The following is a 22559-nucleotide window of genomic DNA, read 5'->3' as shown; positions in this document are numbered from 1 at the left end:
TACAGTATATAATCTACAGTATATAACCTACAGTATATAACCTACAGTATATAATCTACAGTATATAACCTACAGTATATAATCTACAGTATATAACCTACAGTATATAACCTACAGTATATAATCTACAGTACATTCGTAAAGAATTCAGACCCCTTGACCTTTTCCAAATTTTGTTACGTTACAGCCTTATTCTAAAATGGAGTAAATAGTCCCCCCTCATCTATCTACACACATACCCCATAATGACATCACAATACCCCATAATGACATCACAATACCCCATAATGACATCACAATACCCCATAATGACATCACAATACCCCATAATGACGAAGCAAAAACAGGTTTTTGTACATTTTTGCAAATGTATAAAAAAAACGTTAAAAAACGGCGGCACCTCAAGTCAAGGGATCTGAATACTTGGAGACATTTCAAGCTAAGGAGACGCTTTTACCCAAACCAACTTGCAGTCATTCACACACACATTTTGGTATCTGTGGTTCCAGCAGGAATTGAACCCACTGTCTTAGCGACGCTAGCCCCCGTGCTCTACCAGCAGGAATTGAACCCACTGTCTTAGTGACGCTTGCCCCGTGCTCTACCAGCAGGAATTGAACCCACTGTCTTAGTGACGCAAGCCCCGTGCTCTACCAGCAGGAATTGAACCCACTGTCTTAGCGACACTAGCCCCGTGCTCTACCAGCAGGAATTGAACCCACTGTCTTAGTGACGCTTGCCCCCGTGCTCTACCAGCAGGAATTGAACCCACTGTCTTAGCGACACTAGCCCCCGTGCTCTACCAGCAGGAATTGAACCCACTGTCTTAGTGACGCTTGCCCCCGTGCTCTACCAGCAGGAATTGAACCCACTGTCTTAGCGACACTAGCCCCGTGCTCTACCAGCAGGAATTGAACCCACTGTCTTAGTGATGCTTGCCCCGTGCTCTACCAGCAGGAATTGAACCCACTGTCTTAGCGAAGCTAGCCCCCGTGCTCTACCAGCAGAAATTGAACCCACTGTCTTAGCGACGCTAGCCCCCGTGCTCTACCAGCAGGAATTTAACCCACTGTCTTAGCGACGCTAGCCCCGTGCTCTACCAGCAGGAATTGAACCCACTGTCTTAGCGACGCTAGCCCCGTGCTCTACCAGCAGGAATTGAACCCACTGTCTTAGCGACGCAAGCCCCCGTGCTCTACCAGCAGGAATTGAACCCACTGTCTTAGCGACGCTAGCCCCCGTGCTCTACCAGCAGGAATTGAACCCACTGTCTTAGCGACGCTAGCCCCCGTGCTCTACCAGCAGGAATTGAACCCACTGTCTTAGCGACGCTAGCCCCCGTGCTCTACCAGCAGGAATTGAACCCACTGTCTTAGCGACGCAAGCCCCCGTGCTCTACCAGCAGGAATTGAACCCACTGTCTTAGCGACGCTAGCCCCCGTGCTGTACCAGCAGGAATTGAACCCACTTTCTTAGCGACGCAAGCCCCCGTGCTCTACCAGCAGGAATTGAACCCACTGTCTTAGCGACGCTAGCCCCCGTGCTCTACCAGCAGGAATTGAACCCACTGTCTTAGCGACGCTAGCCCCGTGCTCTACCAGCAGGAATTGAACCCACTGTCTTAGCGACGCTAGCCCCGTGCTCTACCAGCAGGAATTGAACCCACTGTCTTAGCGACGCAAGCCCCCGTGCTCTACCAGCAGGAATTGAACCCACTGTCTTAGCGACGCTAGCCCCCGTGCTGTACCAGCAGGAATTGAACCCACTTTCTTAGCGACGCTAGCCCCCGTGCTCTACCAGCAGGAATTGAACCCACTGTCTTAGCGACGCTAGCCCCGTGCTCTACCAGCAGGAATTGAACCCACTGTCTTAGCGACGCTGACAATGTTTGTAGTTAACTTGATTTTTGCGTTTGTTTCCGCCTGTGTTTTAAAGTATGTTGTTGTCTCAGGTCTGTATCAGGTCTGTTGTTGTATCAGGTCTGTTGTTGTATCAGGTCTGTTGTTGTATCAGGTCTGTTGTTGTATCAGGGTCTGTTGGTGTATCAGGTCTGTTGTTGTATCAGGTCTGTTGATGTATCAGGTCTGTTGTTGTATCAGGTCTGTTGTTGTATCAGGTCTGTTGTTGTATCAGGTCTTTTGTAGTATCAGGTCTGTATCAGGTCTGTTGTTGTATCAGGTCTGTTGTTGTATCAGGGTCTGTTGGTGTATCAGGTCTGTTGTTGTATCAGGTCTGTTGTTGTATCAGGTCTGTTGATGTATCAGGTCTGTTGTTGTATCAGGTCTGTTGTTGTATCAGGTCTGTTGTTGTATCAGGTCTGTTGTTGTATCATGTCTGTTGTTGTATCAGGTCTGTTGTTGTATCAGGTCTGTTGTTGTATCAGGTCTTTTGTAGTATCAGGTCTGTTGTTGTATCATGTCTGTTGTTGTATCAGGTCTGTTGTTGTATCAGGTCTGTTGTTGTATCAGGTCTGTTGTTGTATCAGGTCTGTTGTTGTATCATGTCTGTTGTTGTATCAGGTCTGTTGATGTATCAGGTCTGTTGTTGTATCAGGGTCTGTTGTTGTATCAGGTCTGTTGATGTATCAGGTCTGTTGTTGTATCAGGTCTGTTGTTGTATCAGGTCTGTTGATGTACCGGGGTCTGTTGGTGTATCAGGTCTGTTGTTGTATCAGGTCTGTTGGTGTATCAGGTCTGTTGTTGTATCAGGGTCTGTTGGTGTATCAGGGTCTGTTGGTGTATCAGGTCTGTTGTTGTATCAGGTCTGTTGGTGTATCAGGGTCTGTTGGTGTATCAGGTCTGTATCAGGTGTGTTGTTGTATCAGGTCTGTTGTTGTATCAGGTCTGTTGTTGTATCAGGTCTGTTGGTGTATCAGGGTCTGTTGGTGTATCAGGTCTGTTGTTGTATCAGGTCTGTTGGTGTATCAGGGTCTGTTGGTGTATCAGGTCTGTATCAGGTGTGTTGTTGTATCAGGTCTGTTGTTGTATCAGGTCTGTTGTTGTATCAGGTCTGTTGTTGTATCAGGTCTGTATCAGGTCTGTTGTTGTATCAGGTCTGTTGTTGTATCAGGTCTGTTGATGTACCAGGGTGTGTTGTTGTACCAGGGTCTGTTGTTGTACCAGGGTCTGTTGGTGTATCAGGTCTGTTGTTGTATCAGGTCTGTTGATGTACCAGGGTGTGTTGTTGTATCAGGTCTGTTGTTGTATCATGTCTGTTGTTGTATCAGGTCTGTTGATGTACCAGGGTGTGTTGTTGTATCAGGTCTGTTGATGTACCAGGGTCTGTTGTTGTATCAGGTCTGTTGATGTACCAGGGTGTGTTGTTGTACCAGGGTCTGTTGTTGTATCAGGTCTGTTGATGTACCAGGGTCTGTTGTTGTATCAGGTCTGTTGATGTACCAGGGTGTGTTGTTGTACCAGGGTCTGTTGTTGTATCAGGTCTGTTGATGTACCAGGGTGTGTTGTTGTATCAGGTCTGTTGTTGTATCAGGTCTGATGATGTACCAGGGTGTGTTGTTGTACCAGGGTCTGTTGTTGTATCAGGTCTGATGATGTACCAGGGTGTGTTGTTGTATCAGGTCTGTATCAGGTCTGTTGATGTATCAGGTCTGTTGTTGTATCAGGTCTGTTGTTGTATCAGGTCTGATGATGTACCAGGGTCTGTTGTTGTATCAGGTCTGTTGTTGTATCAGGTCTGATGATGTACCAGGGTCTGTTGTTGTATCAGGTCTGATGATGTACCAGGGTGTGTTGTTGTACCAGGGTCTGTTGTTGTACCAGGGTCTGTTGTTGTATCAGGTCTGTTGATGTACCAGGGTCTGTTGTTGTATCAGGTCTGTTGATGTACCAGGGTGTGTTGTTGTATCAGGTCTGTTGATGTACCAGGGTCTGTTGTTGTATCAGGTCTGTTGATGTACCAGGGTGTGTTGTTGTATCAGGTCTGTTGATGTACCAGGTCTGTTGTTGTATCAGGTCTGTTGATGTACCAGGGTGTGTTGTTGTACCAGGGTCTGTTGTTGTATCAGTTCTGTTGATGTATCAGGTCTGTTGTTGTATCAGGTCTGTTGATGTACCAGGGTGTGTTGTTGTACCAGGGTCTGTTGTTGTATCAGGTCTGTTGATGTACCAGGGTGTGTTGTTGCATCAGGTCTGTTGATGTACCAGGGTCTGTTGTTGTATCAGGTCTGTTGATGTACCAGGGTGTGTTGTTGTATCAGGTCTGTTGATGTACCAGGGTGTGTTGTTGTATCAGGTCTGTTGATGTACCAGGGTCTGTTGTTGTATCAGGTCTGTTGATGTACCAGGGTGTGTTGTTGTATCAGGTCTGTTGATGTACCAGGGTGTGTTGTTGTATCAGGTCTGTTGATGTACCAGGGTGTGTTGATGTACCAGGGTCTGTTGATGTACCAGGGTGTGTTGTTGTATCAGGTCTGTTGATGTACCAGGGTGTGTTGTTGTATCAGGTCTGTTGATGTACCAGGGTCTGTTGATGTACCAGGGTCTGTTGATGTACCAGGGTCTGTTGTTGTATCAGGTCTGTATCAGGTCTGTTGGTGTATCAGGTCTGTTGTTGTATCAGGTGTGTTGATGTACCAGGGTCTGTTGATGTACCAGGGTCTGTTGTTGTATCAGGTCTGTTGGTGTATCAGGTCTGTTGTTGTATCAGGTCTGTTGGTGTATCAGGTCTGTTGTTGTATCAGGTCTGTTGATGTACCAGGGTGTGTTGTTGTACCAGGGTCTGTTGATGTACCAGGGTCTGTTGTTGTATCAGGTCTGTTGTTGTATCAGGTCTGTTGTTGTATCAGGTCTGTTGTTGTATCAGGTCTGTTGATGTATCAGGTCTGTTGATGTACCAGGGTCTGTTGTTGTATCAGGTCTGATGATGTACCAGGGTGTGTTGTTGTATCAGGTCTGTTGATGTACCAGGGTGTGTTGTTGTACCAGGGTCTGTTGATGTACCAGGGTCTGTTGTTGTATCAGGTCTGTTGTTGTATCAGGTCTGTATCAGGTATGTTGTTGTACCAGGTCTGTTGTTGTACCAGGTCTGTTGTTGTATCAGGTCTGTATCAGGTCTGTTGTTGTATCAGGTCTGTTGTTGTATCAGGTCTGTTGATGTACCAGGGTGTGTTGTTGTACCAGGGTCTGTTGATGTATCAGGTCTGTTGATGTATCAGGTCTGTTGATGTACCAGGGTCTGTTGTTGTATCAGGTCTGATGATGTACCAGGGTGTGTTGTTGTATCAGGTGTGTTGATGTACCAGGGTCTGTTGTTGTATCAGGTCTGTTGATGTACCAGGGTCTGTTGTTGTATCAGGTCTGTTGATGTATCAGGTCTGTTGGTGTATCAGGTCTGTTGTTGTATCAGGTCTGTTGATGTACCAGGGTGTGTTGATGTACCAGGGTCTGTTGATGTACCAGGGTCTGTTGTTGTATCAGGTCTGTTGATGTATCAGGTCTGTTGATGTACCAGGGTGTGTTGTTGTATCAGGTCTGTTGATGTACCAGGGTGTGTTGTTGTATCAGGTCTGTATCAGGTCTGTTGGTGTATCAGGTCTGTTGTTGTATCAGGTCTGTTGTTGTATCAGGTCTGTTGGTGTATCAGGTCTGTATCAGGTCTGTTGGTGTATCAGGGTGTGTTGATGTATCAGGTCTGTTGTTGTACCAGGGTGTGTTGATGTATCAGGTGTGTTGTTGTATCAGGTCTGTATCAGGTCTGTTGATGTACCAGGGTGTGTTGTTGTATCAGGTCTGTTGATGTACCAGGGTGTGTTGTTGTATCAGGTCTGTTGTTGTACCAGGGTGTGTTGATGTATCAGGTGTGTTGTTGTATCAGGTCTGTTGTTGTACCAGGGTGTGTTGTTGTATCAGGTCTGTTGATGTACCAGGGTGTGTTGTTGTATCAGGTGTGTTGTTGTATCAGGTCTGTTGTTGTACCAGGGTGTGTTGATGTATCAGGTGTGTTGTTGTATCAGGTCTGTTGACGTACCAGGGTGTGTTGTTGTATCAGGTGTGTTGTTGTATCAGGTGTGTTGTTGTATCAGGTCTGTTGTTGTACCAGGGTGTGTTGATGTATCAGGTGTGTTGTTGTATCAGGTCTGTTGTTGTACCAGGGTGTGTTGATGTATCAGGTGTGTTGTTGTATCAGGTCTGTTGATGTATCAGGGTCTGTTGGTGTATCAGGTCTGTTGGTGTATCAGGTCTGTGTAGGTAGGGAGGATGTCAGTAGTCATTGTGTATGTTGGTACAAGGTTTGCTGGGTAACCATGCATGTGTTAATGTGTTGCATGTCTATATTCCAGGAGATCTAGGTAAACTGATACCTTTTACTGAGATATGTGGTTGTCTTGCTCTTGCCTACCTTGGTTGTAAGTGTAAGTCCCTCTGGATAAGAGGGTCTGCCAGTTAAATGACCTCACTGTAATGGAACCTGCTCCCAATGTGTACTGTATGTTTAACTGCCTGGTCTCTCTCTTTTCTCCTGTCTCCTCTCTTTTCTCCTGTCTCCTTCTCTCCTGTCTCCTTCTTCTCCTCTCTTTTCTCCTGTCTCCTTCTCTTCTTTCTCCTGTCTCCTTCTTCTCCTCTCTTTTCTCCTGTCTCCTTCTCTCCTTTCTCCTGTCTCCTTCTTCTCCTCTCTTTTCTCCTGTCTCCTTCTCTCCTTTCTCCTGTCTCCTTCTTTCTCCTCTCTTTTCTCCTGTCTCCTTCTCTTTTTTATCTTTCTCTATCTCTCTCTCTCTCTCTCTCTCTCTCTCTCTCTCTCTCTCTCTCTCTCTCTCTCTCTCTCTCTCTCTCTCTCTCTCTCTCTCTCTCTCTCTCTCTCTCTCTCTCTCTCTCTCTCTCTCTCTCTCTCTCTCGCTCTCTCCTCCAGTCGATGCTGATGAGATTAAGCGTCTGGGAAAGAGGTTTAAGAAACTGGACCTAGATAACTCTGGATCCCTTAGCGTGGAGGAGTTCATGTCCCTGCCTGAACTCCAGCAGAACCCACTGGTCCAGAGGGTCATCGACATCTTCGACACCGATGGAAACGGAGAGGTGGACTTCAAGGGTAAGCCAGAGTAGACTGGTCCCAGATCTGTTGTCTCCTTCTATAGCCTGGTCCCAGATCTGTTGTCTCCTTCTATAGCCTGGTCCCAGATCTGTAGTCTCCTTCTATAGCCTGGTCCCAGATCTGTTGTCTCCTTCTATAGCCTGGTCCCAGATCTGTTGTCTCCTTCTATAGCCTGGTCCCAGATCTGTTGTCTCCTTCTATAGCCTGGTCCCAGATCTGTTGTCTCCTTCTATAGCCTGGTCCCAGATCTGTTATCTCCTTCTATAGCCTGGTCCCAGATCTGTTATCTCCTTCTATAGCCTGGTCCCAGATCTGTTGTCTCCTTCTATAGCCTGGTCCCAGATCTGTTGTCTCCTTCTATAGTCTGGTCCCAGATCTGTTGTCTCCTTCTATAGCCTGGTCCCAGATCTGTTGTCTCCTTCTATAGCCTGGTCCCAGATCTGTTGTCTCCTTCTGTAGCCTGGTCCCAGATCTGTTATCTCCTTCTATAGCCTGGTCCCAGATCTGTTGTCTCCTTCTATAGCCTGGTCCCAGATCTCTTATCTCCTTCTATAGCCTGGTCCCAGATCTCTTATCTCCTTCTATAGCCTGGTCCCAGATCTGTTATCTCCTTCTATAGCCTGGTCCCAGATCTGTTATCTCCTTCTATAGCCTGGTCCCAGATCTGTTGTCTCCTTCTATAGCCTGGTCCCAGATCTGTTATCTCCTTCTATAGCCTGGTCCCAGATCTGTTATTTCCTTCTATAGCCTGGTCCCAGATCTGTTATCTCCTTCTATAGCCTGGTCCCAGATCTGTTATCTCCTTCTATAGCCTGGTCCCAGATCTGTTATCTCCTTCTATAGCCTGGTCCCAGATCTGTTGTCTCCTTCTATAGCCTGGTCCCAGATCTGTTGTCTCCTTCTATAGCCTGGTCCCAGATCTGTTGTCTCCTTCTATAGCCTGGTCCCAGATCTGTTGTCTCCTTCTATAGCCTGGTCCCAGATCTGTTATCTCCTTCTATAGCCTGGTCCCAGATCTGTTATCTCCTTCTATAGCCTGGTCCCAGATCTGTTGTCTCCTTCTATAGCCTGGTCCCAGATCTGTTGTCTCCTTCTATAGCCTGGTCCCAGATCTGTTGTCTCCTTCTATAGCCTGGTCCCAGATCTCTTATCTCCTTCTATAGCCTGGTCCCAGATCTGTTATCTCCTTCTATAGCCTGGTCCCAGATCTGTTATCTCCTTCTATAGCCTGGTCCCAGATCTGTTGTCTCCTTCTATAGCCTGGTCCCAGATCTGTTATCTCCTTCTATAGCCTGGTCCCAGATCTGTTATTTCCTTCTATAGCCTGGTCCCAGATCTGTTATCTCCTTCTATAGCCTGGTCCCAGATCTGTTATCTCCTTCTATAGCCTGGTCCCAGATCTGTTATCTCCTTCTATAGCCTGGTCCCAGATCTGTTGTCTCCTTCTATAGCCTGGTCCCAGATCTGTTGTCTCCTTCTATAGCCTGGTCCCAGATCTGTTGTCTCCTTCTATAGCCTGGTCCCAGATCTGTTATCTCCTTCTATAGCCTGGTCCCAGATCTGTTATTTCCTTCTATAGCCTGGTCCCAGATCTGTTATCTCCTTCTATAGCCTGGTCCCAGATCTGTTATCTCCTTCTATAGCCTGGTCCCAGATCTGTTATCTCCTTCTATAGCCTGGTCCCAGATCTGTTGTCTCCTTCTATAGCCTGGTCCCAGATCTGTTGTCTCCTTCTATAGCCTGGTCCCAGATCTGTTGTCTCCTTCTATAGCCTGGTCCCAGATCTGTTGTCTCCTTCTATAGCCTGGTCCCAGATCTGTTGTCTCCTTCTATAGCCTGGTCCCAGATCTGTTGTCTCCTTCTATAGCCTGGTCCCAGATCTGTTGTCTCCTTCTATAGCCTGGTCCCAGATCTGTTGTCTCCTCCTATAGCCTGGTCCCAGATCTGTTGTCTCCTTCTATAGCCTGGTCCCAGATCTGTTGTCTCCTCCTATAGCCTGGTCCCAGATCTGTTGTCTCCTTCTATAGCCTGGTCCCAGATCTGTTGTCTCCTTCTATAGCCTGGTCCCAGATCTGTTGTCTCCTTCTATAGCCTGGTCCCAGATCTGTTATCTCCTTCTATAGCCTGGTCCCAGATCTGTTATCTCCTTCTATAGCCTGGTCCCAGATCTGTTATCTCATTCTATAGCCTGGTCCCAGATCTGTTATCTCCTTCTATAGCCTGGTCCCAGATCTGTTATCTCCTTCTATAGCCTGGTCCCAGATCTGTTGTCTCCTTCTATAGCCTGGTCCCAGATCTGTTGTCTCCTTCTATAGCCTGGTCCCAGATCTGTTATCTCCTTCTATAGCCTGGTCCCAGATCTGTTGTCTCCTTCTATAGCCTGGTCCCAGATCTGTTGTCTCCTTCTATAGCCTGGTCCCAGATCTGTTGTCTCCTTCTATAGCCTGGTCCGAGATCTGTTGTGTCCTTCTATAGCCTGGTCCCAGATCTGTTGTCTCCTTCTATAGCCTGGTCCCAGATCTGTTGTCTCCTTCTATAGCCTGGTCCCAGATCTATTGTATCCTTCTATAGCCTGGTCCCAGATCTGTTGTCTCCTTCTATAGCCTGGTCCCAGATCTGTAGTCTCCTTCTGTAGCCTGGTCCCAGGTCTGTTGTCTCCTCCTATAGCCTGGTCCCAGATCTGTTGTCTCCTTCTATAGCCTGGTCCCAGATCTGTTATCTCCTTCTATAGCCTGGTCCCAGATCTGTTGTCTCCTTCTATAGCCTGGTCCCAGATCTGTTGTCTCCTTCTATAGCCTGGTCCCAGATCTGTTATCTCCTTCTTTAGCCTGGTCCCAGATCTGTTGTCTCCTTCTATAGCCTGGTCCCAGATCTGTTGTCTCCTTCTATAGCCTGGTCCCAGATCTGTTGTCTCCTTCTATAGCCTGGTCCCAGATCTGTTATCTCCTTCTATAGCCTGGTCCCAGATCTGTTGTCTCCTTCTATAGTCTGGTCCCAGATCTGTTGTCTCCTTCTATAGCCTGGTCCCAGATCTGTAGTCTCCTTCTATAGCCTGGTCCCAGATCTGTTATCTCCTTCTATAGCCTGGTCCCAGATCTGTTATCTCCTTCTATAGCCTGGTCCCAGATCTGTTATCTCCTTCTATAGCCTGGTCCCAGATCTGTCTCCTTCTATAGCCTGGTCCCAGATCTGTTGTCTCCTTCTATAGCCTGGTCCCAGATCTGTTGTCTCCTTCTATAGCCTGGTCCCAGATCTGTTGTCTCCTTCTATAGCCTGGTCCCAGATCTGTTGTCTCCTTCTATAGCCTGGTCCCAGATCTGTTGTCTCCTCCTATAGCCTGGTCCCAGATCTGTTGTCTCCTTCTATAGCCTGGTCCCAGATCTGTTGTCTCCTCCTATAGCCTGGTCCCAGATCTGTTGTCTCCTTCTATAGCCTGGTCCCAGATCTGTTGTCTCCTTCTATAGCCTGGTCCCAGATCTGTTGTCTCCTTCTATAGCCTGGTCCCAGATCTGTTGTCTCCTTCTATAGCCTGGTCCCAGATCTGTTATCTCCTTCTATAGCCTGGTCCCAGATCTGTTGTCTCCTTCTATAGCCTGGTCCCAGATCTGTTATCTCCTTCTATAGCCTGGTCCCAGATCTGTTATCTCCTTCTATAGCCTGGTCCCAGATCTGTTATCTCCTTCTATAGCCTGGTCCCAGATCTGTTGTCTCCTTTATTAGCCTGGTCCGAGATCTGTTGTGTCCTTCTATAGCCTGGTCCCAGATCTGTTGTCTCCTTCTATAGCCTGGTCCCAGATCTGTTGTCTCCTTCTATAGCCTGGTCCCAGATCTGTTGTCTCCTCCCATAGCCTGGTCCCAGATCTGTTGTCTCCTTCTATAGCCTGGTCCCAGATCTGTTGTCTCCTTCTATAGCCTGGTCCCAGATCTGTTGTCTCCTTCTATAGCCTGGTCCCAGATCTGTTGTCTCCTTCTATAGCCTGGTCCCAGATCTGTAGTCTCCTTCTGTAGCCTGGTCCCAGATCTGTTGTCTCCTTCTATATCCTGGTCCCAGATCTCTTATCTCCTTCTATATCCTGGTCCCAGATCTGTAGTCTCCTTCTGTAGCCTGGTCCCAGATCTGTTATCTCCTTCTATAGCCTGGTCCCAGATCTGTTGTCTCCTTCTATAGCCTGGTCCCAGATCTGTTGTCTCCTTCTATAGCCTGGTCCCAGATCTGTTGTCTCCTTCTATAGCCTGGTCCCAGATCTGTTATCTCCTTCTATAGCCTGGTCCCAGATCTGTTGTCTCCTTCTATAGCCTGGTCCCAGATCTGTAGTCTCCTTCTATAGCCTGGTCCCAGATCTGTTGTCTCCTCCCATAGCCTGGTCCCAGATCTATTGTCTCCTTCTATAGCCTGGTCCCAGATCTGTTGTCTCCTTCTATAGCCTGGTCCCAGATCTGTAGTCTCCTTCTATAGCCTGGTCCCAGATCTGTTGTCTCCTCCCATAGCCTGGTCCCAGATCTGTTGTCTCCTTCTATAGCCTGGTCCCAGATCTGTAGTCTCCTTCTGTAGCCTGGTCCCAGATCTGTTGTCTCCTCCTATAGCCTGGTCCCAGATCTGTTGTCTCCTTCTATAGCCTGGTCCCAGATCTGTTGTCTCCTTCTATAGCCTGGTCCCAGATCTGTTATCTCATTCTATAGCCTGGTCCCAGATCTGTTGTCTCCTTCTATAGCCTGGTCCCAGATCTGTTGTCTTCTTCTATAGCCTGGTCCCAGATCTGTTGTCTCCTTCTATAGCCTGGTCCCAGATCTGTTATCTCCTTCTATAGCCTGGTCCCAGATCTGTTATCTCCTTCTATAGCCTGGTCCCAGATCTGTAGTCTCCTCCTATAGCCTGGTCTCAGATCTGTTGTCTCCTCCTATAGCCTGGTCCTAGATCTGTTGTCTCCTTCTATAGCCTGGTCCCAGATCTGTTATCTCCTTCTATAGTCTGGTCCCAGATCTGTTGTCTCCTTCTATAGCCTGGTCCCAGATCTGTAGTCTCCTTCTATAGCCTGGTCCCAGATCTGTTGTCTCCTTCTATAGCCTGGTTCCAGATCTGTTTGTGCTTTTCCTACTCCATTATGCACGACTATTCCATATGGAACAGACTGGCACGCACCCAGGCTAGAGACAGAGTGCTAAAATTGATGAATATTATTATATATTATAATTTTAAAAATTAACCTTTATTTAACTAGGCAAGTCAGTTAATTAAGAACAAATTCTTATTTTCAAGTGGGTTAACTGCCTGTTTGGGGCAGAATGACAGATTTGTACCTTGTCAGCTCGGAGGATTTGAACTGCAACCTTCTGCAACCTTCGTCCAACGCTCTAACCACTAGGTTACCCTGCCACCCTATATATATATATAATAGGCTGGTTTGAGACGTGAGCTAGTAACTGGAAGGTTGCGAATCCAAATCCTGGGTCTGACGGGGAAAATCTGAAGGGAAATGAGAATGTAAACTGTAGAGTTGCTGGTATCAAATCGTAGATGTCATTGCCTGCCGCTGTGCCCTTGAGCAAGGCACTTAACCACCCACAACAACTGCTCCACGGCGCCCAGTGTGGCTCCAGCCTCTCTAACCTGTGTATATACAGTGCATTTCAAAATTTTGTTACGCTACAGCCTTATTCTAAAATTGATTCAATTGTTTTTTCCCCTCATCAATCTACACACAATACCCCATAATGACATCACACTACCCCATAATGACATCACAATACCCCATAATGACATCACAATACCCCATAATGACATCACAATACCCCATAATGACATCACAATATCCCATAATGACATCACAATACCCCATAATGACATCACAATACCCCATAATGACATCACAATATCCCATAATGACATCACAATACCCCATAATGACATCACAATACCCCATAATAACATCACAATACCCCATAATGACATCACAATACCCCATAATAACATCACAATACCCCATAATGACATCACAATATCCCATAATGACATCACAATACCCCATAATGACATCACAATACCCCATAATAACATCACAATACCCCATAATGACATCACAATATCCCAGAATGACATCACAATACCCCATAATGACATCACAATACCCCACATAATGACAAAGCAAAATACGCAGTTTTTTGTTGTTGAAATATCACAGTTACATAAGTATTCAGACCCTTTACTCAGTACTTTGTTGAGGAACCTTTTGCAGTGATTACAGCCTCAAGGTATACCACTACAAGCTTGGCACACCTGTACTTGGGAAGTTTCTCCCATTCTTCTCTGCAGATCCTCTCAAGCTCTGTCAGGTTGGATGGGGAGTGTCGCTGCACAGCTATTTTCAGGTCTCTCCATAGATGTTTGATCGAGTTCAAGTCCTGAGCGCTCTGGAGCAGGTTTTCATCAAGGATCTCTCTGTACTTTGCTCCATTCATCTTTCCCTCGATCCTGACTAGTCTCCCAGTCCCTGCCTCTGAAAAACGTCCACACAGCATGATGCTAGCCACTCCATTATAGACAGAATACCAGCTGACTAATTCTTCCCTAAATAGTTATTGCATAGTTTGGACCTGTGCTTTGGGTCATTGTCCTGTTGTAGGAGTAAATTGGCTCCAATTAAGTGCTGTCCACAGGGTATGGCGTTGCAAAATGGGGTGATAGCCTCCCCTTCTTCAATATCCCTTTTTTACCCTGTACAAATCTCCCACTTTACACCCACGTAAGCACCCCCAGACCCTCACCCCCAGACCCTCACCCCCAGACCATCACCCTCACCCCCAGACCCTCACCCCCAGACCCCCAGACCCTCACCCCCAGACCATCACCCTCACCCCCAGACCCTCACCCCAGACCATCACCCCCAGACCCTCACCCCCAGACCCCAGACCCTCACCCCCAGACCATCGCCCCCAGACCATCACCCCCAGACCCCAGACCCTCACCCCCAGACCATCGCCCCCAGACCATCACCCCCAGACCCCCAGACCCTCACCCCCAGACCATCGCCCCCAGACCCTCACCCCCAGACCATCACCCCCAGACCATCACCCCCAGACCATCACACCCAGACCATCACACCCAAACCATCACACCCAGACCATCACCCCCAGACCATCACCCCAGACCATCACACCCAGACCATCACCCCCAGACCATCACATTGCCTCCACCATGCTTGACAGATGGTGTCAAACACTCTTCCAGCATCTTTTCATTTTTTTCTGCGTCTCACGAGTGTTCTTGTTTGTGATCCGAACACCACAAGATTCGTCTGTCCATAACACTTTTTCCAATCTTTCTGTCTAGTGTCTGTGTTTATTTGTCCATCGTCATCTTTTCTTTTTATTGGCCAGTCTGAGACATGGCTATTTCTTTGCAACTCTGCCTAGAAGGCCAGCATCTCCGCCAAAGAAGGTCAGCATTCACTGTGATGTTGAGACTGGTGTTTTGCGAGTATTATTTAATGAAGCTGCCAGTTGAGGACTTATGAGGCATCTGTTTCTCAAACTAGACACTATAATGTACTTGTCCTCTTGCTCAGTTGTGCACCGGGGCCTCCCACTCCTCTTTATATTCTGGTTAGAGACAGTTTTCTCTGTTCTGTGAAGGAAGTAGTACACAGCGTTGTATGAGATCTTCAGTTTCTTGGCAATTTCTCGCATGGAATAGCCTTCATTTCTCAGAACAAGAATAGACTGACAAGTTTCAGAAGAAAGTTCTTTGTTTCTGGCCATTTTGTGCTTGTAGTCGAACCCACAAATGCTGATGCTCCAGATACTCAAGTTGTCTAAAGGCCAGTTTTATTGCTTCTTTAATCAGTTAATCAATTAGCCTTTAAAATTATATACATGGATTAACTAACACAAAGTGCCATTGGAACACAGGAGTGATGGTTGCTGATAATGGGCCTCTGTACACCACCTATGTAGATATTCCATTAAAATCTGCCGTTTCCAGCTACAGTAGTCATTTATGTCTACACTGTATTTCTGATCAAGTTGCTGTTATTTTATCTGTCAACATGGGCACCCTTATAGATATAATCCTGGCCAACTTGCCCTCTAAATACACCTCTGCTGTTTTCAACCAGGATCTCAGCGATCACTGCCTCATTGCCTGCGTCCGTTATGGGTCCACGGTCAAACAACCACCCTCATCACTGTCAAACGCTCCCTAAAACATTTCTGCGAGCAGGCCTTTCTAATCGACCTGGCCCGGGTATCCTGGAAGGATATTGACCTCATCCTGTCAGTAGAGGATGCCTGGTTGTTCTTTAAAAGTGCTTTCCTCACCATCTTAAATAAGCATGCCCCATTCAAAAAATGTAGAACGAAGAACAGATACATACCTTGGTTCACTCCAGACTTGAATGCCCTTGACCAGCACAAAACACCCTGTGACGTACTGCACTAGCTTCAAATATGCAACTTTTCAGGGAAGTCAGGAACCAAGCTGAGCTGGTCACAGGTGCACCTCAGCCACGCTCAAGGTCCTAAACGATATCATAAACTCCATCGATAAAAGACAGTACTGAGGGCCTCCCGGGTGGCGCAGTGGTCTAGCTAGCTGTGCCACCAGAAACTCTGGGTTCGCGCCAGGCTCTGTCGCAGCCTGCCGCGACCGGGGGTCCGTGGGCGACGCACAATCGGCCTAGCGTCGTCCGGGTTAGGGAGGGTTTGGCCGGTAGGGATATCTCTTGTCTCATCGCGCACTAGCGACTCCTGTGGCGGGCCGGGCGCAGTGCACGCTAACCTGGTCGCCAGGTGCATGGTGTTTCCTCCGACACATTGGTGCGGCTGGCTTCCGGGTTGGATGCGTGCTGTGTTAAGAAGCAGTGCGGCTTGGTTGGGTTGTGTTTTGGAGGACGCATGGCTTTCGTCTCTCCTGAGTCCGGGAGTTGTAGCGATGAGACAAGGTAGTAACTACTAACAATTGGATACCACGAAATTGGGGAGATAAAGGGGGTCAAATTCAACAACAAAAAAATGACAATGCTGTGCAGCCGTCTTCATCGACCTGGCCAAGGCTTTCGACTCTGTCAATCACCGTATTCTTATCGGCAGACTCAACAGCCTTTGTGTCTCTAATGACTGCTTTGCCTACTTCTCGGATAGAGTTCAGTGTTTCAAATCGGAGGGCCTGTTGTCCAGACCTCTGGTAGTCTCAATGGGGGTGCCACAGGGTTCAATTCTCGGGCCGACTCTCTTCTCTGTATACATCAATGATGCGGGTGATTCTTTGATCCACCTCTATGCAGACAACACCATTCTGTATACATCTGGCCCTTCATCTGGCCCTTCTTTGTGTTAACAAACCTCCAAATGAGCTTCAACGCCATATACACCACTCCTTCCATGGCCTCCAACTGCCCTTAAATGCTAGTAAAACTAAATGCATGCTCTTCATCCGATTGCTGCCCACACCCGCCCGCCTGACTAGCATCACTACTCTGGACGGTTCTGACTTAGAATATGTGGACAACTATAAATACCTAGGTGTCTGGCTAGACTGTAAACTCTCCTTCCAGACTCACATTAAGCATCTTCAATCCAAAGTTAAATCTAGAATCGGCTTCCTATTTCGCATCAAATTCTCCTTCACTCATGCTGCCAAACATACCCCCCCGTAAACGGACTATCCTGCCGATCCTTGACTTTAGTGATGTCATTTACAAAATAGCCTCCAACACTCTACTCAGCTAATTGGATGCAGTCTATCACAGTGCCATCCATTCTGTCACCAAAGCCCCATATTCAACCCAACACTGCAACCTGTATGCTCTCCTTGGCTGGTCCTCGCTACATATTCGTCGCCAAACCCACTGGCTCCAGGTCATCTATAAGTCTTTGCTAGGTAGAGCTCCGCCTCATCTCAGCTCACTGGTCACCATAGCAACACCACCCGTAGCACGCGCTCCAGCAGGTATATCTCACTGGTCATCCCCAAAGCCAACACCTCATTTGGCCGTCTTTCCTTCCAGTGACAGGAACGAATTGTAAAAATCACTGAAGTTGGAGACTTATATCTCCCTCACTAACTTTAAGCATCAGCTGTCAGAGCAGCTAACCGATCGCTGCAGCTGTACACAGCCCATCTGTAAATAGCCCATCCAACCAACTACCTACCTCATCCCCAGATTTTGTTTTTCTGCTCTTTTGCTTTATCAGTATTTCTACTTGCACATCTTCTTCTGCACATATATCACTCCAGTGTAAATTGCTATATTGTAATTACTTTGCCACTATTGGCCTATTTATTGCCTTACCTCCTTACTTCATTTGCACACACTGTATACAGAGTTTTCTATTGTGTTGTTGACTGTACGTTTGTTTATCCCATGTGTAACTCTGTGTTGTTTTTGTCGCACAGCTTTGCTTTATCTTGGCCAGGTCTCAGTTGTAAATGAGAACTTGGTCTCAACTGGCCTACCTGGTTAAATAAAGGTGTTCTCAACCGGCCTACCTGGTTAAATAAAGGTGTTCTCAACCGGACTACCCGGTTAAATAAAGGTGTTCTCAACCGGCCTACCCGGTTAAATAAAGGTGTTCTCAACCGGCCTACCCGGTTAAATAAAGGTGTTCTCAACCGGCCTACCCGGTTAAATAAAGGTGTTCTCAACTGGCCTACCTGGTTAAATAAAGGTGTTCTCAACTAGCCTACCTGGTTAAATAAAGGTGTTCTCAACTAGCCTACCTGGTTAAATAAAGGTGTTCTCAACTAGCCTACCTGGTTAAATAAAGGTGTTCTCAACTAGCCTACCTGGTTAAATAAAGGTGTTCTCAACTAGCCTACCTGGTTAAATAAAGGTGTTCTCAACTGGCCTACCTGGTTAAATAAAGGTGTTCTCAACTGGCCTACCTGGTTAAATAAAGGTGTTCTCAACTAGCCTACCTGGTTAAATAAAGGTGTTCTCAACTGGCCTACCTGGTTTAATAAAGGTGTTCTCAACTAGCCTACCTGGTTAAATAAAGGTGTTCTCAACTGGCCTACCTGGTTAAATAAAGGTGTTCTCAACTGGCCTACCTGGTTAAATAAAGGAGAAATAAATAAAAAAGAGAGGCATGAATATAAATTAATCATATATAGAACGATTCATTAAAATGAAAGCCTACAGGTTTAATGCATTATGATGCATTGTGAGACTTGTCATGAGCATGATTGATCCCTGATTATTTAATGTAATAATTAAGATAATTAAGATCACTTTAATCATCAACGTTGACTTCTAAACGTTGACTTCTGCTTTATCCCAACCCCTCTGAAAGACATACATATACCGTTTAAATGTTTGGGGTCACTTAGAAATGTCCTTGTTTTTCTTTTGTTTAACTAGGCAACTCAGTTAAGAACAAATTCTTATTTTCAATGACGGCCTAGGAACAGTGGGTTAACTGCCTTGTTCAGAACGACAGATTTTTACCTTGTCAGCTCGGGGATTCAACCTTGCAACCTTTCGGTTACTAGCCCAACAGCTCTAACCACTAGGCTTCCTGTCTCTAACCACTAGGCTACCTGTCTCTAACCATTTACATTTACATTTAAGTCATTTAGCAGACGCTCTTATCCAGAGCGACTTACAAATTGGACCACTAGGCTTCCTGTCTCTAACCACTAGGCTACCTGTCTCTAACCACTTGGCTACCTGCTCTAACCACTAGGCTACCTGCTCTAACCACTAGGCTACCTGTCTCTAACCACTAGGCTACCTGTCTCTAACCACTAGGCTACCTGCTCTAACCACTAGGCTACCTGTCTCTAACCACTAGGCTACCTGTCTCTAACCACTAGGCTACCTGCTCTAACCACTAGGCTACCTGTCTCTAACCACTAGTCTACCTGTCTCTAACCACTAGGCTACCTGTCTCTAACCACTAGGCTACCTGTCTCTAACCACTAGGCTACACTAGGCTACCTGTCTCTAACCACTAGGCTACCTGCTCTAACCACTAGGCTACCTGCTCTAACCACTAGGCTACCTGTCTCTAACCACTAGGCTACCTGCTCTAACCACTAGGCTACCTGTCTCTAACCACTAGGCTACCTGTCTCTAACCACTAGGCTACCTGCTCTAACCACTAGGTTACCTTCTCTAACCACTAGGCTGGCTACCTGCTCTAACCACTAGGTTACCTTCTCTAACCACTACCTTCTCTAACCACAAAACAAGACAGTCACAACAAGATCACCTGAACACAGGCCAGTCACAACTAGATCACCTGAACACAGGACAGTCACAACTAGATCACCTGAACACAGGCCAGTCACAACTAGATCACCTGAACACAGGACAGTCACAACTAGATCACCTGAACACAGGACAGTCACAACTAGATCACCTGAACACAGGCCAGTCACAACTAGATCACCTGAACACAAGACAGTCACAACTAGATCACCTGAACACAGGACAGTCACAACTAGATCACCTGAACACAGGCCAGTCACAACTAGATCACCTGAACACAGGATAGTCACAACTAGATCACCTGAACACAGGCCAGTCACAACTAGATCACCTGAACACAGGATAGTCACAACTAGATCACCTGAACACAGGACAGTCACAACTAGATCACCTGAACACAGGCCAGTCACAACTATTATTACTTTAGGCCCAGATTCAATCCGGACAGCTGAAGATCCACGTTATAGCGTGATTGATGTTTAAAGGTCATTCGCGATTGATCCGACATATGCCGCGTTTACTGTGAATTGCGTTCTAAAAGATGTAAAGCCCGAAACGGAGCGATGGGATTAGATTGAATTTAGCCCCAAGTAGTAGTCTGCTGTTGTGTTTACGAAGAGACTTATGAATGCATAAAGTACTGCATTTGCATGTGATCACTCCCGTAGCGCATTTAAAAAGTCTAGCATAGGCTGCATACAAGCAGTCATATGAAGTCGAACTAACTCTAAACCATCTCTCCCCCCATCAGAATTCATCGAGGGAGTCTCACAGTTCAGTGTCAAGGGGGACAAGGAGTCAAAACTTCGGTGTAAGTAGACAACTCTACTGCAAATCCATCTCCGCTACTTCCTCTCCATCTACACACCGTTTCTCCAAACAAAGTTACAACGATGTGTACTACAAAGACAAAACCAAAAGCGCTATGTGGTTGTTTATTCTGTATTTACACACATTCCTGCTTCCTTCCCCTCCTCCAGTCGCCACAGTAGAAACAGAATGCCTGATGGTTAATGATGAGGCGTTCTCCGAAACACCAAAACAAAGCTCTGTGTTCAAACCGCTGTTGTCTATTTACACGCGCATTCCTGCATACTCCCTCCTACACCTCTTTCTCCCATCCTGTCCTCTCCACCCCTCCCTCTACCTCCCCCTCTCCTCCCCTCTCTAGTTGCCTTCCGGATCTACGACATGGACAAGGATGGCTACATCTCCAACGGAGAGCTCTTCCAGGTGCTGAAGATGATGGTAGGAAACAACCTGAAGGACACCCAGCTGCAGCAGATCGTGGACAAGACCATCATCAACGCAGACAAGGACGGAGACGGCAGGATATCCTTCGAAGAGTTCTGCTTAGTAAGTCTGAGGTCTATCTGCGTTGTCCGGGGTAACTGTGTTGTCCGGGGTAACTGTGTTGTCCGGAGGGAACTGTGTTGTCCGGGGGAACTGTGTTGTCCGGGGGGGAACTGTGTTGTCCGGGGGAACTGTGTTGTCCGTTGTCCGGGGGAACTGTGTTGTCCGGGGAACTGTGTTGTCCGGGGGAACTGTGTTGTCCGTTGTCCGGGGGAACTGTGTTGTCCGGGGGACTGTGTTGTCCGGGGAACTGTGTTGTCCGTTGTCCGGGGAACTGTGTTGTCCGGGGGAACTGTGTTGTCCGGGGAACTGTGTTGTCCGGGGAACTGTGTTGTCCGGGGTAACTGTGTTTTCCGGGGAACTGTGTTGTCCGTTGTCCGGGGAACTGTGTTGTCCGGGGGAACTGTGTTGTCCGGGGAACTGTGTTGTCCGGGGGAACTGTGTTGTCCGGGAACTGTGTTGTCCGGGGGAACTGTGTTGTCCGGGGAACTGTGTTGTCCGGGGAACTGTGTTGTCCGGGGAACTGTGTTGTCCGGGGTAACTGTGTTGTCCTGGGGGAACTGTGTTGTCCGTTGTCCGGGGGGAACTGTGTTGTCCGTTGTTCGGGGGGAACTGTGTTGTCCGGGGGAACTGTGTTGTCCGGGGAACTGTGTTGTCCGGGGTAACTGTGTTGTCCGGGGAACTGTGTTGTCCGGGGAACTGTGTTGTCCGGGGGAACTGTGTTGTCCGTTGTCCGGGGTAACTGTGTTGTCCGGGGGAACTGTGTTGTCCGGGGAACTGTGTTGTCCGGGGAACTGTGTTGTCCGTTGTCCGGGGAACTGTGTTGTCCGGGGTAACTGTGTTGTCCTGGGGGAACTGTGTTGTCCGTTGTCCGGGGAACTGTGTTGTCCGGGGAACCGTGTTGTCGGGGGAACTGTGTTGTCCGGGGAACCGTGTTGTCCGGGGAACTGTGTTGTCCGGGGAACCGTGTTGTCCGGGGAACTGTGTTGGGGTGGTTAAAGAAAATCTCTTGACATTTTTCCAAAGTTCTGATTGGAGGATTACTGGTATCTGGAAGGAACAAGCAGGGATAGAGCATGACGAAATGTTCCAGAACTGTGCAACCCTATTCGTGGGGGGGGCATTGGACACTGGTCACTTCAATGTCTACATACTTTTTTTTATCCACTTCATATGTAAATACTGTATTCTAGTCATGATTCATCCTATATAACTACTGCTGTCCACTTCATATGTATATACTGTATTCTAGTCATGGTTCATCCTATATAACTACTGCTGTCTACTTCATATGTAAATACTGTATTCTAGTCATGGTTCATCCTGCTGTCCTCTTCATATGTATATACTGTATTCTAGTTCATCCTATATAACTACTGTTGTCCACTTCATATATACTGTATTCTAGTCATGGTTCATCCTATATAACTACTGTTGTCCACTTCATATATACTGTATTCTAGTTCATCCTATATAACTACTGCTGTCCACTTCATATGTATATACTGTATTCTAGTCATGGTTCATCCTATATAACTATTGTTGTCTACTTCATATGTATATACTGTATTCTAGTCATGGTTCATCCTATATAACTACTGTTGTCTACTTCATATGTATATACTGTATTCTAGTTCATCCTATATAACTACTGTTGTCTACTTCATATGTATATACTGTATTCTAGTCATGGTTCATCCTATATAACTACTGTTGTCCACTTCATATGTATATACTGTATTCTAGTTCATCCTATATAACTACTGTTGTCCACTTCATATGTATATACTGTATTCTAGTCCTGGTTCATCCTATATAACTACTGTTGTCCACTTCATATGTATATACTGTATTCTAGTCCTGGTTCATCCTATATAACTACTGTTGTCTACTTCATATATACTGTATTCTAGTCATGGTTCATCCTATATAACTACTGTTGTCTACTTCATATGT

At 46.8% G+C, this 22559-nt stretch overlaps 1 protein-coding gene across 10 annotated transcripts in view; it reads left to right on the top strand.

Moving 5' to 3' along the window:
• The window catches only part of LOC118376159 (calcineurin subunit B type 1-like), a 34269-nt gene that overhangs the window by 6258 nt on the left and 5452 nt on the right, over positions 1-22559 (top strand). For all 10 annotated transcript variants that reach the window (XM_052501486.1, XM_052501491.1, XM_052501490.1 and 7 more), the window contains exons 2-4: positions 6865-7041; positions 20002-20061; positions 20422-20606. In XM_052501486.1, the coding sequence (XP_052357446.1) occupies positions 6865-7041; positions 20002-20061; positions 20422-20606 (422 nt within the window). The remainder of the gene's footprint in view (positions 1-6864; positions 7042-20001; positions 20062-20421; positions 20607-22559) is intronic.

Source organism: Oncorhynchus keta, unplaced genomic scaffold, assembly GCF_023373465.1.
Source record: "Oncorhynchus keta strain PuntledgeMale-10-30-2019 unplaced genomic scaffold, Oket_V2 Un_contig_13800_pilon_pilon, whole genome shotgun sequence".
Classification (NCBI taxonomy): domain Eukaryota; kingdom Metazoa; phylum Chordata; class Actinopteri; order Salmoniformes; family Salmonidae; genus Oncorhynchus; species Oncorhynchus keta.
Note: the sequence above shows the minus strand (reverse complement) of the source record. Positions and strands in the feature narration are given on the sequence as shown.